Source organism: Zootoca vivipara, chromosome Z1 (assembly GCF_965207765.1).
Source record: "Zootoca vivipara chromosome Z1, rZooViv2.hap1.1, whole genome shotgun sequence".
NCBI classification, from domain to species: Eukaryota; Metazoa; Chordata; class Lepidosauria; order Squamata; family Lacertidae; genus Zootoca; species Zootoca vivipara.
In genome coordinates this window covers 40,837,854-40,854,783 of record NC_142583.1, presented here as the reverse complement: position 1 = coordinate 40,854,783, position 16,930 = coordinate 40,837,854, and the positions used below count along the sequence as shown (strand labels likewise).

General features: G+C 41.9%; 1 protein-coding gene across 6 annotated transcripts in view; it reads right to left on the bottom strand.

Annotated features, from left to right (window-relative positions):
* ELF2 (E74 like ETS transcription factor 2) overlaps positions 1–16,930 on the bottom strand; it is a 42,167-nt gene that overhangs the window by 8,146 nt on the left and 17,091 nt on the right. For 2 of the 6 annotated variants that reach the window (XM_035111778.3, XM_088661106.1), the window contains exon 4: positions 494–607. In XM_035111778.3, the coding sequence (XP_034967669.1) occupies positions 494–607 (114 nt within the window). Of the gene's footprint in view, positions 1–493; positions 608–8,190; positions 8,268–8,751; positions 9,103–9,238; positions 9,681–12,065; positions 12,165–16,930 lie in introns of those variants that run through there. The other 4 variants (XM_035111781.3, XM_035111780.3, XM_035111782.3 and 1 more) reach the window with 4 other exon arrangements.

Genomic DNA, 16,930 nt, shown 5'->3' with positions numbered 1-16,930 from the left:
CTCAACAGGTTCTATGGACCGATTGATAAGTCGGGGGGGGGGGCAATTTTAATGCCCTGTCATTCTATACAACCAAATTAAATTTACAATTAATCATCATAATAAAACCATGAGTACTAGTTAGCCATACAGTACAAATCACTAAGATAGTTTGGAAGTGACCTACATGCTTTTCCTTCCACAGGTCACTTAGTATTGGAAAGTACCTGAATTAGGCTCAGAGTGGTGGCTGCTTCAAACAGATTAAAGTAATTCTTTATATAGAGAAGCACTTTTGTGTAGGGATTGGACAACACTGCTGCCAACACATGCAATATGTAACTTGTAGACCAGTCCTTAATAGTTTTAAAAGCTAATGATTATATCCTTCAGGGGAGCAGACAGCTCTTGGCCCTGAAAGAAGCATACTCGCAAATTAAACCTCAGGTGCAGTTAATGCAAATTAAGCCACCATTTCAGAGGGCAAAAGATTGATTTTTTATCATTGACATACCTGGAGTTCTAGCATCTCTTAAGCAGGTTGGAGATTCCATATGAAGCAAGGCCTCTGCTGCTTCAATTGTCTTATCCGAACAGTGCACATTGCTGCCATGTACAGATGCTTCCACTGTGCAAAAAAAACCACAACAATCATCACACAAGTAGATTTGGTTCCTTGCTTTTTCTTTTCTGGCCTTAAGATTTGTTGAAACCTTACAATCCTATCAATAGGAGCTTGCACACGAGTTACAATTGTGTTTTTCAATCTGGCTAGTAAACCATCTGAATTAAGACTGAATACCTTTGCATTCTCACCAATTCACTTGTGTGTTCATTCAATTAAGGTATTGATAGTCAAATATTAACAAGAAATCAGTGCTTTGTGAAAGTTAGCCCATAATGGTGAGGAAAGATAAGAATCTATCCCACTGGATCAAAAAGGTTCCCCACCCCTGAGTTAAATAGTCTTCAATCAGCTGGCATCACTACTAGTTACAGCTTCATCTAAAATCAACTCCAGAGAAAGCTTTTTTTCTTTTCTTTTCTGTGCAGCCAAATATTAACCCCCTATACAGGGGGGTCACCAACATTTGGGGACCCTGGACCCATTTGAAAATCTGAAAAATCATGGCACACAACTATAAAATGGTTCATAGTGTGATTGCCACCAACTTGGATGGCTTTAAAATAGGATTAGAAAATGTCATGGAGGATGGGGCTATCAATTGCTACTAGACATTGTGATAGTTGTGTTCCACCTCCACATCTGAGGCAATACCAGTTGCTAGGAATCACATGTGAGCAGAGCTCAGGTCCTGTTTCTGGGCTTCCCATGGAAAACTGGCTGGCTGTGAGAACAGAGTGCTGGACTAGATGGGCCTTTGGCCTGATCCAGCACAGCTTTTCTTATGTTCACCTCCTTCCCTTCCTCTGGATGCCTCTTGGCCCTTGGGTGGCTCAGAGGCATTCTAGGGCAAGGAAGGGAAGAGGCTTGAGTGGCTGGAGGTCTGGGCTAGTCCAAAGTAGGCCTAGTCCGAAGGAGACTGGGCTCTCCTTCCTTGGATGCTTTTAAGCAGAGGTTTGATGGCCGTCTGTCATGGATGCTTTAGCTGAGATTCTGGCATTGTGGGGGTTTGCACTAGATGACCCTTGGGGTCCCTTTCAACTCTTCAATTCTATGGTTCTATGCTTCTAAGTGCAAAAGAAGGGGGGAATGAGGACACCGCTACATTGCTATTTTGCATACTAGTTCTACTTCCCAGCAAAGTCTGGTGAAGTATTATTATTTGTTGCTGTTGCTAAATCTGTATCCCACCTTCCCACTAGCTGGTCCTCTAGGATTGTGCTTCATACATGATATGTTTCTTATTTTTTTCCATAAAGGGCAAGAAAAGAATTATTGTTGACATGAGTTTGGTTTTTCTCATTCAAATTGATATTGCAACCTTATAAATTATGCAATAAAAGAAGCCTTAAAGTGATTGCATAGGGGAAAATGCTAGATTTTTAAGTAGTCATTGTGATTTTATAAAAAGGCATTTTCTCTTTTCCCCATGAAGATTTTATAAACCACCAATACATAGCCACCTGTTGCATATCATCCACACACATTAAGGTATACACACACACTCTCCCCAGTTGCTTTTTCCATTTATGGAAATCTACTCAAAGCTAAACCATTCCAGCTTGGCTGCCAGCATCTAATCTATCTTTAGAATAACTACAGTCACCTATCTGCAGTGCCAGTAAGCTAATGAGGATTCAAACCAGGGTTTCTTCACTGGAAGTTCCTGAAGGCTATCCAGTTACTTCAATATTCAAAATTAAATTAGGGAAGAGGAAGAACATTTTTTAAAAATGCTTCAGTCACCAAGACCCAATTCACACATATGGGTGGCTGCTTGACATTGCAAAAATAGCAACAACCTTTTTTTTTTCAAAAGAGCTCACCACATGACCCAGCAGCCAGTAATAAGGAAAACTGGCTGTGTACCACTACCAACAGGAAAGGCTTGGAAAAACACGTAACAATAATTAAGTTTTTTGGGGGGGAGGGGGGACAGGAATACATGCCTAAGTCATCAGATAAATGCCACAGCCTTACTGTGGCACCTGAAAAACGTAACTCCAGCACAGCTACTAAGCTTGCTGGTAGCAAGGGACATGGCACTGCTTGAGTGCCCATCTTTAAAACTGGGCCCTTGCAAAGCTTATAAAGTATTTTTATAAGTACCAGAGTAATTATTAATGAATTATCCTGTGCACTCAGAGCTAATTAGCAAAAAATGGGCAAGCAAAAGATCTCTCAAGTACAGTGCCCTTAGTTCCAGACAAAGACATCCATTAGCCTGTACAGTGCAATGCTTCATACAACCTGCCATTTCTGCTGTAGGGTTTGGGAATGAGATAGGGCTTTGGGCACATGCTATGGGTTACTTCTCAGATACTGCACTAAGAAAGAGGTTAACCTTCAGATTGCTTTTAGTCTTTCTCTAAGCAGCAGCTATTATTGAATGTAAGACACATACAAAGGAATAAACTGCAATTAACTGGCATTGTGGGGGTTTGCACTAGATGACCCTTGGGGTCCCTTTCAACTCTTCAATTCTATGGTTCTATGCTTGGTTCTATATGTGGAAATGGTTCTATATGTGGAAATCAACCAACCTTGAAATTAATTGCCATCAAATTTAGCACATGCAGAATTCCATTCCCTCCCGCTCCTTTCTAAAGCATCTTCAAGAAGGGAGAACAGGAATACTTGACATTATAAAACATTCTAAACTAAACAATAGGACAAATTCTCCAATATACACATCCTCTAACTATACTGACCCAGGTAGTTTGAAGCACTGGCAAACAACTTGTGTAAAAATTGAAAATCAGGTGTAGTACACCCAACCATAACAAAAACAGACAAACTGCACCAACAAAGCCAAATTCTGCACACAATCTGGAAACTTGCAGAAATTTATCTGCAGACTCTAACAAAGAGTGAGAAGGGTGACAACACAGACTGGAAGTCATGGAAAGGGAACATAACACCTTTGTGCTCTTTCTCTTAACACAGGAGAACTACTCAAAAGCCTATTTCTGGGGTCTAATGCTTAAGCAGAATTTCATGGGTATGAGCAAGACAAAAAAAACACTGGCAAGTGGGGGGGGACTTAACTCACTGATAAGCATATCTTCTCCTGACAGTCACCAGCAACAGCAATTTCCCCCACTCACCCATCACATCCTCAACAAAAAAAAGTGCTGCATCTCATGGTGTGTTTTAGAAAAGAAAAATAGTGCCCCCTCTATCAGAGTCATGGGAGACAGCAAGGTTCTCCCCACTCCCCAAATTGTCCAAAATGGCCTACCCATTTTGCTCACTAGGTAGCATTAGGCAAGAACACAAAACCTGAACAGTGAACTTCCTTGTTTACAGCTCATGCTCTCAGCTACCAGTACTATCTGACCCTCACTCTTATAGGTTACAGTTACACCTTAGGGAGGAGAACCTGTGGCCCTCCATATATTGTTACCAACTCCCAGAATGAGTATTGTAGTTCAGCAACAATTGGAAAACCACCTTCCTATTAAAAGTTCCCCAGCAATGAGGTAATTATGAACTACTGTACTTGTGAAAAGCTAGTGAATACCTCACTTGGCAAGAACATGTTTTATAGAATCAGTAACAGAGTATCACAACTGAAGCAGACATAGAAGAGTTGTGAGGATATAGACTTTTTTTTCTGAAAACAAAGCCTAAGCCCTAAGCTGACCCTGTTGAGAGCTTGTTGTTCAAATAATGTTGTTGTTGGTTGTTGTTGTTGTTGTTTTAAAAAAGGTGGGTGTTATTCAGAAGGCATCTCCAAGGTCCAAAAAACTTTTTTTAAAAAAAATTAAGTTGACAACTTGCTCTTAGCTTCAACTCAAGTTAAATGTCTTTAAGAAATTATTTTTCCACATCAGTGCAATGTTTCAAATCTCCTATACTTGTTATTTTAGTTGATTTCAGTTGATTTAGTTGGAATAAATCACAACTGTTAAGAACAACCTGGTGAGCTGCCACCAACCAGCTTCTCAGTGGTATCCCTCCTCATCCAACTGTCACTGGAAGAGATTCTGAAGGACCATTTTACCCAGAGGGGAGTAAAGAAGCAACAGATACATCTTATTTTAATCTAAACAGTTGTCGTTTTCATTTAATTGTAACTTTCGTTTAAAAATTGATGCTTATTGTTGTAATGCTCTTATGTAAACTGCTTTGAAAGACCTACCTGAGAAGTGGTATGTGACTACCATAAATAAATAAACATCCTACAAAATACAGTTTTTTATGCAATTAAATCGTTTGATAGGCCATGGTCTACTACTCATCCACCCACCACACCCTGCCTTTAGATCACTCCTGGTACAGTCATCAATCATTCTTGCTGTCAGCCAGTAGTATTATACCATGCTCTCCAATGATAATGTGCAAAACACACATCTGCACAGCATCACTGTGATATAATCAAACTGATGTCCATAAATATTCCAAGTGTTCCACCGGTGCCACATATGTTGAGATATGGTGGTGATATTTTTTCATATTTATCTAGAAATATGGAAAGCACTAAAAGCTGGACAAAAACATGAAAGAACAGTGGAACATTTGAAGAGGAAGAGCAAGGAGGGAGATGCACAGATATTGTTTGCCCAGCTGGACCTGCAGATGTTATTTCTGACATAATACAAGTATTCCATAGAAAAGCATAGACCTGTAGTTCTTGTCTTATAATAGCTTTTCCACGTATAGCAAAAATACTCAGATTTTTTAAAATCTGCAGCTTTATCTCAAAATTGAGTATGAGCTTATTCTATTAAACTTTTCAGTATTCATAGCATTTTTACTCTTGATTTTGATATCTCAGAGTGCATGCAGTAGTATCACTTGGTTACATTGGCGTTCGTATCTTCTTGTCATGCCAAAGCAACCTTACTTACATAGCTGCCAAGTTATCCCTTTTTTTAAGGGATTTTCCCTTATGCTGAATAGGCTTCCTCGCGAGAAAAGGGAAAACTTGGCAGCTATGCTTACTTAGTAGAAACTCAGCATCATGGATGGAATTCAACTAAGTTTTACTCATGAGGCTCTTTAATTTCTATGGGTATCATCCAAGGAAATCTTAGTTGAAACATTCCCCAGGATCACATGCAAGGGGGAATACGTAAATCCACAGCAATTACATAAATCCCCAATCATGGCATCACATCAACTATGGACAATATGTATAGATAATGTATATAGCAGTAATGTGGATTTTCAAGGGGTGTGTGTGTGTGTGAATTTTCCTATCCAAATTAGGGTAATTTGCATTGCACTGGGAAAATTTATGATGCAGAACTAGGAAACCAGGCCTCCACCAGGGCTTTCCATTAGATCTACAAGGGCATTTCAGCAAAGCCACACCTGCTGTACAGAAGGCACCAGTTACTAGCACAGACAGTGCAACAATTATTCCTACAAATGTTCAACCAACTCCTCTTCCTTCTCCCAACCATAACTTGTCAGGTTGGTAAGTATAAAGAGCAGCTACTCCTTCGTGATAATTAGCCCCATGCTTCAGCTCCATTTATATTGCATTAGGAAGTGGGAGACTTGTTCGAATCCTGCTCCCCAGTAGATGGCACCATTCCCTATTCTGAGCTTTAACATCTGTCCAAAGAAATTCACAATTTATCTGCATAGGCTCTTGTTACAGTAATAACTATTTTGCAATAGGAGGGACTGGAGGCAGGAAGTGACATGGTGGTAACTGAAAACAGAAACGGGCATGTGCAAAATGAAGAAACTCTGCTCTATGGAGTGGCTCATGGTCAAGGTGCTACATTAGGAAGTAGGTAACACTAGTTTGATTTCTGCTCCTGGGTGATGCTATAGTCCAAGTCCCTCACTTGAGCTCCAAACCTGTGAACATGTACTCCCAAGCTATAGGTAACCAGCAGACACACCAGATCAAACTGATTGATTCAGTAAGCAATGGAATTAGAGCCCACAACGGAAAAAAGATGCAGCACAAATTCTATTCAAATCATACAACAGCCATAAATTGCTAGGTGGCACAAGACCCTTTGAGTGCAGGCTTGTCCAATTCTTGGCTTTTTCAGGAGCTTGGATTCTGCTCTTAAACTACTGCCAGTGTGGTTCTCAACACAAATTTAGTGTGTTCTGGGGTATCTGGGGATAGGCAGCACATAGGTCAGTGATAACTAGTCCATATTACATCATACACTAGGTGCATTTTAAGCTGTAAATGAACTTTAGTGAGATAAAATCTCTTCAATAATATTTATGGCCAGAATTTCAACTTCCTAAGAGCCACATATGTTTATAAAGCAGGTAGAACACAATTTCGTCAACTGACTGCTTTAGAAAGCCATATTAATAAGTACTAGAGCCCTGAAGCCACTATTTGGCTGATTATTTCAAATATAGAAAATACAACCCTACCCCACTCCTGGGTCTTTGTTCCCTAGCTTGCTTCCCAACCCCCATCCATAGGCAAGTATTCCTGTACCATTCTATGTAAAGATTCCACCCCCAGGCTACCTTTCTTCATGAGTTCTCATTCTCTCTATTCCCTGCCTCCTCCTCCTCCTCCTCCTCTCTCTCTCCACCTCCCTCCCTCCCACTCTCACTTTCCGTCAAAGAGATCGCAGCTCTTTCATTATAACAGCACACCACTCCTTTATACAGTATCTAGATCTAGTGTAAGATTTCTCCAGTCGAAGTAACCAGTCATTTCCATTATGGAAGCTACATCATTCTGTACACTGAGCTTTACCCCTTAGTGTTCAAAATATTTATAAATGTTCTGTAACATCACAGCAGAAGTAGCTTAGCTGTGGCAGAAAGCAAAGTTTAACAGCAGGCAACTAACTTATTGTATAACTATATACTGTAACTCTGTAGTAGCAACTGAGTATGCAGCACGAGGATACACTTGGAAACCAAACCAGGGGGAGGGCATTGAAAAGACCTCATCTACCTTTGATAAGAACCATAGCAGCTAACAGCAGTGCACAGACATAAACCCCAGCCAGCCAGAACAGAAAACTACTTCTACTGAACAATATGTTGTTGGTGTCCTCAACACTAGTATGCACATGAAAAAGGACACTAACATATCCACACTGCCTCACAGGAAGAGTCTCCTGACTAAATAAGATACACAAAAAGGAGCTGAAGAAGCTAAAGAAAAAACAATGGCCTGTACATCCTTGGAATTCACCTACACTTCACTCTTTTTAATCTCATTCCAGTGAAACGGATCCATAAAACACTATAGCTCAAAAGTATTAATAATCACAGCTTTGAAGTTATTTGGGAGACCATGATGTTCGAATAATACATTTTTATGTTGGGATAACAAAACCTTTACACTCAACACTGAAACATGACTGATATCTTAATGACATTCCAAATGAAGTTTACCATTAATGTAAAAACGTTTACATTTGTCCTTCGGACAATAGTGTGAAATTTTGTGGTGTTATTGCTAGAAGCTCAATTAAAACGTGTGTGAAAAGCAGTGCAAAACAGTGGTTAGTGAAAATGAAGTCACAAAAGCTACTTTGGGGTGGTGCTGAAGCTCTCTCTGTATCATCAACGACGGGTAATTAATTAAGAGGCAAGAACGTTCTGGTCCTAAATGTGCAAAAAAAAATCCCCGTTACCTGTTATCAGATCCAGGAAGATAAGCGCTCCCTGCGCAGGACATTTATGAACGCTGTAAACCCCACTGCGCTTCTCCTCTGCTCCTCCTCCCCCCTCCGCGCTCACACCAGCCCCGCCCTCGCTTCCGTATTTACAATCCTTCCTCTTCCCTCCAATTCCGTGCTCGCATTGTCAGAGTCAGAAAGCGCTGCCACTCAACCTCTCCCTCGCTGCTACTGGCTTGAAGAAGCCTAGTCCCGCCCATTAAAGACGGTAGCATTCGGATTTCGAACATTCTTGACAGTTGATTGGCCGGCCAGGCCCGTCACTCCCTCCCCCCCACCCACCCCGCGCACAGGGGCTCCTGAGGGAGCTCCGCGCTTCCGCTATGGTGGTTGAAAGGGGGGGAAGAGAAAATGAGCTAAATATCCTGGCTAGAGGCGGCACATGCCGTTCGCCCCGGAAACAACAGCAGCGGTACCGATGTCCCCGTCTCCCCCCGCCCCCGGCTGCTCCCACACCCTTCCCAGCGCAAAGCAAAGTTTAGAGGGCAAGAAGCGCCTCCCAAAAAAAATTAGGACCTTGAGCCCGTCGTGGCTCCTGCACCCGCCAGAGGCACCTCGGCGCAAGGGAACAATTGCTGGGGACCAGGATAGAAAGGCGCTGCAAGGGGAGCCGCCTCTCCCTACTCGAGAAGCGCGGCGTGGCTTGTTGCTTGGCGGGAGGACAAGCGCAAGAATCGCCACACGCTCTTCCTGGTCCCAGGCTGCAAAAGGAAACGCGGCGGCAACGCCGCACCAGCAGCGCCCGCCCGCTGCCCGCTGGCCCCGGGCGCAGCGCGGTCAGGTTGCTAACGCGCCCAGCACGCCAAGGTGATCACTTCCTGGATTCGCCTCCTCCATTACTCCGGCGCCAGTGCCGCCCCCGGGAAGAGCGAGCGAGCGGCGTGCGCGCCTCCCTCCGCATCACCCGCCCTTCGGTTCTCTCTCCCCCCACCCACCCCCAGCGCCTCCCTTCTCTTCTACCAAACATCCCGCTCCCTCCCCGCCATTTCGCGGCTCCGCTTACCGGCGCGGATGAGCAAGTCGAGCTGGTTCGTGGGCCCCTCATGCAGGGAAGTCGCCATGTTTATGCCGCTGGAGCGAGCGGCGGCGGCGGCTTCACATTGACCCGCAGGGGCTCCCTGGCGCTCGGCCGCGCGCGCGGCGGGCCCCCGCGGCTGGTCGGTGCGCGCCTACGTGCGCGCTCTCGCCCCCCCAACGCGTTAAGAGCCGAGCCAACCCGACGGATGCCTCGGCCGGATCTATCTCTGCGCGCTCGTTCCCGCGCCCGGCCAGCCAGCCACGCAAAAGGTTCCGCTCCGCTTCCTTCCTTCCCTCCCCCGCGCGTGCAGCGGCAACAACGGCGGCGGCGGCGAAGCAGCAGCAGCAGCAGCGCTTCCTCCTCAAGCGGGGCGCACACGATCCTTCCGCCGCCAGCCTCGCAGACAGGAAGTGCCGGTCGGGCGCTCGCTCTCCCTCTCGCCCTCCTCCCCTCTTCTGCTTTCCCATTCTACAGCAGGGACAGGAGTCGGTCGCCGCAGTCACGACGATCCCGTTCTTCTTGGATCGGAAGGACCCCGCTTCAGTTGGTCCAGCTGGAGGAAGGCAAAATCTCTCGCCTCTTCCGTTATCTTCCATGCAACTAGGTGGCTGGGATGCCAACAGAAAGGAGGTGCCCGCGGGCGGCTCAAGGCAATCGACGCCGCCTCCAGAGCCGCTTTTCGTTCTGCCACTTCTTCCCCAGCCTCCCGCGCGTCCCCCTCCGGGCTGAACGATGCCTCTCTCTTTCTCCAAGGTGCAACTTGAGTAATGGAGGTAGCGCCCCGTGTTCTCTTCGGTGAGAAGAGCAGCCTTGCATCGGTTCCTGCGGAGTCCCGAAAAGGCCGCCTTAAAAGGAGTTCTGAAATTAGAGGGCAAGGGCACCCGAAGGCTTTTTGTACAACCCGACTGGATTTGCTTGAAATGCATTCGCTCCTGTCAACGGAGCAACTGCTGCCCTGATCTCAACCACATTGTGTAGTTTTCCTTAAGCTCAAAGTTTATTCGTAAGCAGAGCTGACAAAGAGGAGGCCTTTCATAAGTTGTCACACTGCCCACGATGAATCCCACCTTGTCTTGCAAATGGCAAACTTCACTGTGATCCAATTTCAACCAGCAATATGCAGACAGAAGTGGAAGTGATTGGTTATCCCACAATTTCTTTTCTTTAAACTATGTTCTTATAAGCATATACTGTACTATAAAAGATGTGGCATAAGCATATCGCAAAAAAATTAGAGAGCAAATTATTATAACTAATAGACATTCAACAAACAGTCATGGTGAATAACAAGCTGACATTACAAAAACCACTTCTCAAAATTTGGCAACAAGTAGAATCAAGAGCAGATGATAGCTGCAATCCAAATGACATTTATCTGAAAGATACTGAATCAGTATGACATTTCAGAGAAAACATAGGCTATAAGGCTATATACATACTGCAGCTTTCAGTACTGCTGCCTGCTTCTATTTATTAGGATTAAATCAGGGGCGTAAAGGTAAAGGTAAAGGTACCCCTGACCGTTAGGTCCAGTCGCAGACTCGGGTTGCATGCTCATCTCACTCTATAGGCAGAGGGAGCCGCCGTCTGTCTGCAGACAGGATGCAATACCCACAGATCTATACCAACAAAAACTGGGAAAATGCTACATTCCCTTGTGGTCCCATCCCATTTGGTTCTACACTTTTAAGTGTTCAGTAACAGGCAGAAGGACTGTTGCAGTTAAACAGCACACATTTGCTGCTAATGTGGCTTGGTAGAGCTGAGGCCAGAATTGGAGACATGAACTCCAGCTTCCTGAAGATTTTTCAGTCATCAAGATAGAACCCAGTGTCTTTATTTCTTTATTGTTTGCAGCCCTGGACCCATCTGAAAGGGCAGGATATAGATTTAATAAATAATAAACTAATTCAGTTGCATTAGCACACTCAGGTGTGCTATTCACACATAAAGCTAAGCCAAACTATGGCTTAGTGAGAACATGTGCTCTTCCAGGGATGAAGGAACAGTTACTTTGTCCTCCCTGTTCCTTGTAACTTAGCACAGCATAGCAACTAACCTAGGTTTGGGTTAGTGTGTTGTCTGAACCCAGGTTTTGTAACTGAAGAAACCTTGGCTACAGCTCCTGATTAAGGAGACAGGTTAACCACTAGTCTGACTTTGGAGAACACTTTAAGCCAAACCTTGGTTTACCTGATACAGAAACAAGAACAGGCAGGGAGAACTAACTGATGCAGCAGTGAGCTCTCCGAGAGCCCCCAAGGATCAAGGGTACAAAAATATTTTTGTAATCCTATTTTAAAAATCTTGACTGTGAAGAAACAAAATTGGCATGAAGAGCAAAATTTCCAGATTAAAAGGTTTAAATCACACATTTCAGCAAAAGTCCAAAAATTAACTTGAAAGATTCTTTAGAGTAGGATCCTGATACATTAACATAATACAGTAAACTGTCCACTACTACAAGGTTTGATTTCATGTTGCAGATGGCAACCAATTATTTACATCAGCCATAAAATCATTGTTATTTCTAAACAGGAAGTTGAAAAATCCAGAGGAAGATATTTGAAATTTGTGTTTATGTAAGTGGCAAACAAATGAAAGTCTGAAGTAGCTATAAGATTAGCTTTCCATAATAGTGGTATAAGTAGTAATCTGAAAAAGAAGGAAGTTTCTTTTATAATATACAAGTTAACACTTTTTACTAAAAGGGATTAAGGGCTTTTCTAGAGCTATCCCACCCCTGATTTAAAAATGCTTTATTTGTTTGTTTGTTTGTTTGTGTATAATATTACCAAAAAGCTATACATACCAACACTGTTCTGGATCAATTTTATTCCCCCATCATGAGGTAACTAAAGGAGGTGCTCTTGCTTTAGATCTCCGTTATTCGTGCAGGTCTTCTACCTCCCTGTGGCAATAATATTCATTTTAAAAAGTAAAAGTTTGTTTAAGCCACAGGGAGGATTTCTGATGCAATGTGAAAAACACAAAAGAATAATGGCATCCCAAAAATAAGTCACCACTCCCATCTCATTGTTCTGAAAATATCAAATTGACACCAATTCTGGCACAATTAATGAGAAAGCGGAGAGTTGCATTCCATATGAACTCCTCCCCAAATAGGAAGCCAAACGCTAGAATATCCTTACTTAAGTCATTTTCCAAGAAGCTGCAAACTACATCTACTTCACTTTAGGAAGAAAGTTTCCCCATTCGGATAACAGCAAACATAATAAGTTCCATGTTCAAATTAAATTAACCAAATAACAGAAGTTAAAAACATGTTTGACTACTTGTCCTGAACTTCTGACTTTCTTTACTAGGACTTATAAATAAAAGAGGGAGTCAGAGGAGAGGAGAGGACAGGAACAATTATATCAATGGCAAAAAAGTAAAGGGCCTAAGTTTTGTATGTCAGAAAAATATTTGCCTTCTGAGCCTCTAAATAAGCTCTACTCACAATTATTTCATATTATACAGGAAAGCTTTGAATGCAAAAGAATAAATCAAGACAAATCATAATCAGAAATGAAATAGTAAAAAACCAGTGGTGGAACACTTAATTTCACAAGAAAGGTAATAACTAACTTTTAAGGAGACCATACTGGAGTAAAACTGCAGCATGAATCTGATTAATTGCAATTCATCAGGAAGTTTATTGTTGAATCAGGACAATGGATTTTTATCACACTAAAAGTGTTAATTGGCTTCTTATTGTCAGAATGTCTACGGTATGTCAATGTATGATACATGCCAATTTTTACCATCTCTGCCTTCTGCATTTCATTTCCCTCTGTCCTCAGTGTTTACAATCCCCTGCCTCCAAACCATACCTGTAACTCAAGAAAGCACTTCATTCTTCCCTGATTAAGATTTCCATGAAAGCTTCAAGTCATCTTTTAATCTTAAGGTGCCAGCCTGTTTGTTGAGATATTCATGATTCTCAGTTCTATATAAGCCCACAGCTTCAAGTAGGCAGGCATGTTTTACTGCATTGCTGGATCTTTGATTATGTTCAGTATTCAAAAAGGAAAGCACTAATATAATTTTTAAAAATTGTTTCTCAAATCTTAAAAGCAGATTGTGTTTTAATGCCTCACAATTTTTTTACTGTCCATGTTCTAATATGAACATGTATTTTGGGTGTGTACTACAGAATACTCCTTTATTGCCCCCAGTGGATCAGTGCAGCTGGCTGTTAACCAGAAGGTTGGTAGTTCAAGCCCACCTAGGTAGGGATGGCTGTGGGCAGGATTCCTGCACTACAGAGGATTGGAATAGATATATGGCCCTTGGGATCCCTTCCAACTCCATTATTGTATGATTCCATACAATAAAACAGTACGTTTAAATACATTTTTAACTTTTGGAAGAACTTTTATAAACCCACTTAAGGTTCAAACATAATTATTTTTAGAAAGCCTACTATAGAAAAAAATAAACTCCAAGCATTCCATTTGTACACACCCAGTGGAATGTATTCCTTTGAAAAGGAGCCACCCACTCCATGCCATATCACAAACTACTTTTGATAGTCCCCTCTCAGTTTCATAATAAATTTGCAATACAGCATGCAGAAGTCCTGCTTGAGAAGCTCAAAGGCTCTCTTGGGTGTGCAGTTCTTTAAACGCTGGCCATAGTTATGTCAGAACCTATAACCCTGCTTCATGCAGAAGAAATCTACTCTAAGAAATTGGTGACACCATTTGACCTAAGCAAAGCACAATAGTAGCTGTTATAGATATAAGGAAGTATTTTCCTTCAAGTGTGTATTTCAGGATTCTTACTAGCTTACCTCAAAGCAAGAACTAAAGTGATGAAACTTTAGAGAAGGGAAGAGAGAGGGTTTTAAAGGCCAGCCCTGTTGTATCAGACCAAAGACCTATCTAGTCTACCATCCTGTTTCCCACACTAGCCAACCAGATAGCTATGGGAAGGACACAAGTGCCACAGCCCTTTCCTACTGCTGTTCCCTAATGACTAGTATTCAGAGATGTGCTGCCTCTGTCTTCCAGTCCAAGGGCACAATCTAGAGTTGTGCGTGGCTAGTACATATAGCCATTTTTCTCACCACCTCATTTCTAGCAGCATCCTCTCCGTATCACATCACAAGTTCCTCTTTATGTCTCAAGAATTTTTGAAATTAGCATGGCATATTGCATGATGGGAAGAGGAGAGTGTTGGCTGGGACCAGGCTTGCTGCCAAGGGTGGATTTAGGGCTATGTAAGTGGTGCACACACACTGGGAGCTGAGCCAAGGGAACGCCAGCTCAAATCTTAGTAAGCAAGGCGCTGGGCTTTGGAAAGGAGACATGAGGCTCTGACTGGATCCTCCTTCTCAAAGCTGGGTGCCTCTTTACCTGTCTTTGGGAGAGGGATTTTGGCCTTGCACAAGATGCCATAATACCCAAAGTCCGTCACTGTTGCTGGATCTTGAGTAAATTACAAATCTCACCTAACTGTGGAATCTGGAGTATGCTATTTTGGTGAAGATCCACCAGCAATGCTTCTGAATGCCAGATGCTGGAAACCACAGGAGGCAAGAGTGCTCTTCTGCTCGAATCCTGCTTGCTGGTTTCCCACAGGCATCTGGTTGGCCCCTGTGAGAACTGAATGCTGGACCAGATGGGCCATTGGCCTGATCCAGCAAGCAATTCTCGTGTTTTTATTCTATCAAGAGACTGTAACTGATCACACGACTAAGTGAAAGGAATTAAACAGATATTTAATTGTTGGTACTTTGTTGAACTAGAACAAATCCAAATCTTACTAATGGCAATACATTTCCGATCTAAGCTCAAGATATTACTGTTAGTTTACGAATTCCTAAACAACCTAGATCTAAGTTACCTGAAGGAGGGCCTTGTACCTTACACGCCACTTAGATTACAGAAGTCACTTGGAGAATTCTTCCCGACTGTTCCAGTTATCACAAATTAACCTAAACATTTCATTTCTACACAAAGTTTTAGCATAGTGGCATCAGTACTATAAAACACTGTTCTAATTGAAATCAGACGGGTACCTATATTTTCGATATTTCATTACACCTGCATTCTTTGGTTAAGCATTTATAAAGAATGAATTTTATTCAGTGTTGGTCATTCGTTGTGTATTTTATGATGTTATAAGGATTTTATTGTACATTGTTACACATTTTTTAAAAATGCTCGCCATTTATAAATTCACTCATGAATAAATAAATGCAGATTTATAGACTCATTGTACTAAGTCTAAATAGATTTATAAGCCAGCCATACTTTCTATGAGTACACTAGTCTTTTAGCACATTTAAAATAGAAGCATAATATAGAAATAAAGCCACAAATGCCAGTGGAACTTTCTTCTCCATAAAGTATATTTGCAGTGCTAAAAATCAATCAGAGAGCAACGAAGATTAAAAATATCTCATTACAATTTAGTTTATAGTCCTAATCAATTCACTGCCTTGCTTTTAACCAATACATTGAATTATTAATTTAAGCATAAATGAAGGTGTATTGAGGATACCAAAGGAAACAGCTTTTTAGCACTTTCTTTATAAAAGTGCAAAACTCCACTCATAGTTAAGAGTTCATATTTGACATTTTCATTTCGTGTCATAAGGGAATGTGAAGTAGTTCCTACCATGGTAACACCAACTAGTTTTCCACTTCCCCTTCACTTGCCCTCCTCCAAAAGCAGGTTAAACCATATTGACTCTGATTCAATGAGTACTGTTGGCTTGATAGCCATGGTTTTCATTATTAAAAGGAAAACCTTATAAATCTTACCCTAAGAGGCAAGCTATCTATTGGACTGGTATACAAACTGTAAATAAAATAAAATAAAAAAATTCCTTCCAGCAGCACCTTAAAGACCAACTAAGTTTTTATTTTGGTATGAGCTTCCGTGTGCATGCACACTTCATCAGATACACTGAAACAGAAGTAACCAGTGCCCTTCAACTCTCTATATTGGACAAACAGGCCAAACCCCATTTATCCTTTGGCGTAGGGTTTGGCCTGTTTGTCCAATATAGAGAGCTGAAGGGCACTGGTTACTTCTGTTTCAGTGTATCTGATGAAGTGTGCATGCACACGAAAGCTCATACCAAAATAAAAACTTAGTTGGTCTTTAAGGTGCTACTGAAGGATTTTTTTTATTTTGTTTTGACTCAGACCAACACGGCTACCTACCTGTAAAGAAAAGCATATCCTAAACTTATTCAGATTTTATACAGGAAAGATAAGTTAGCACATTTGTGTAATATGCAGAGCAACAAGCCTAAAGACAGGATATTTTCTACTAAATGTATTAATATTGGATTATTTGAAATGTATAGTGCCTGGCGTGCTATGGTCCATGGGGTCACGAAGAGTCGGACACGACTAAACGACAACAACAAAATAGTTCCTGAATCAGATCTGGAAATAGCAGTTGATCTACTAATTGCAGCAGAAATGGTAATTGGCAATGGAGGAAGAGTATAGCACTGCCAAACTCAGATTGCTTTGAAAAACTGGAACCTCATCACACTAAGGAATGTTACATATTCAATTTTTGCTATGTTTGGGAATGACACCCTGTATCCATATAATTTACTTGCATTGTAAAATGATATAATAATGATGTTACTTGGTTGAGCATATATATATATATAAATTTTCCCCTTCAAGTGACCTGCCTCCTCCC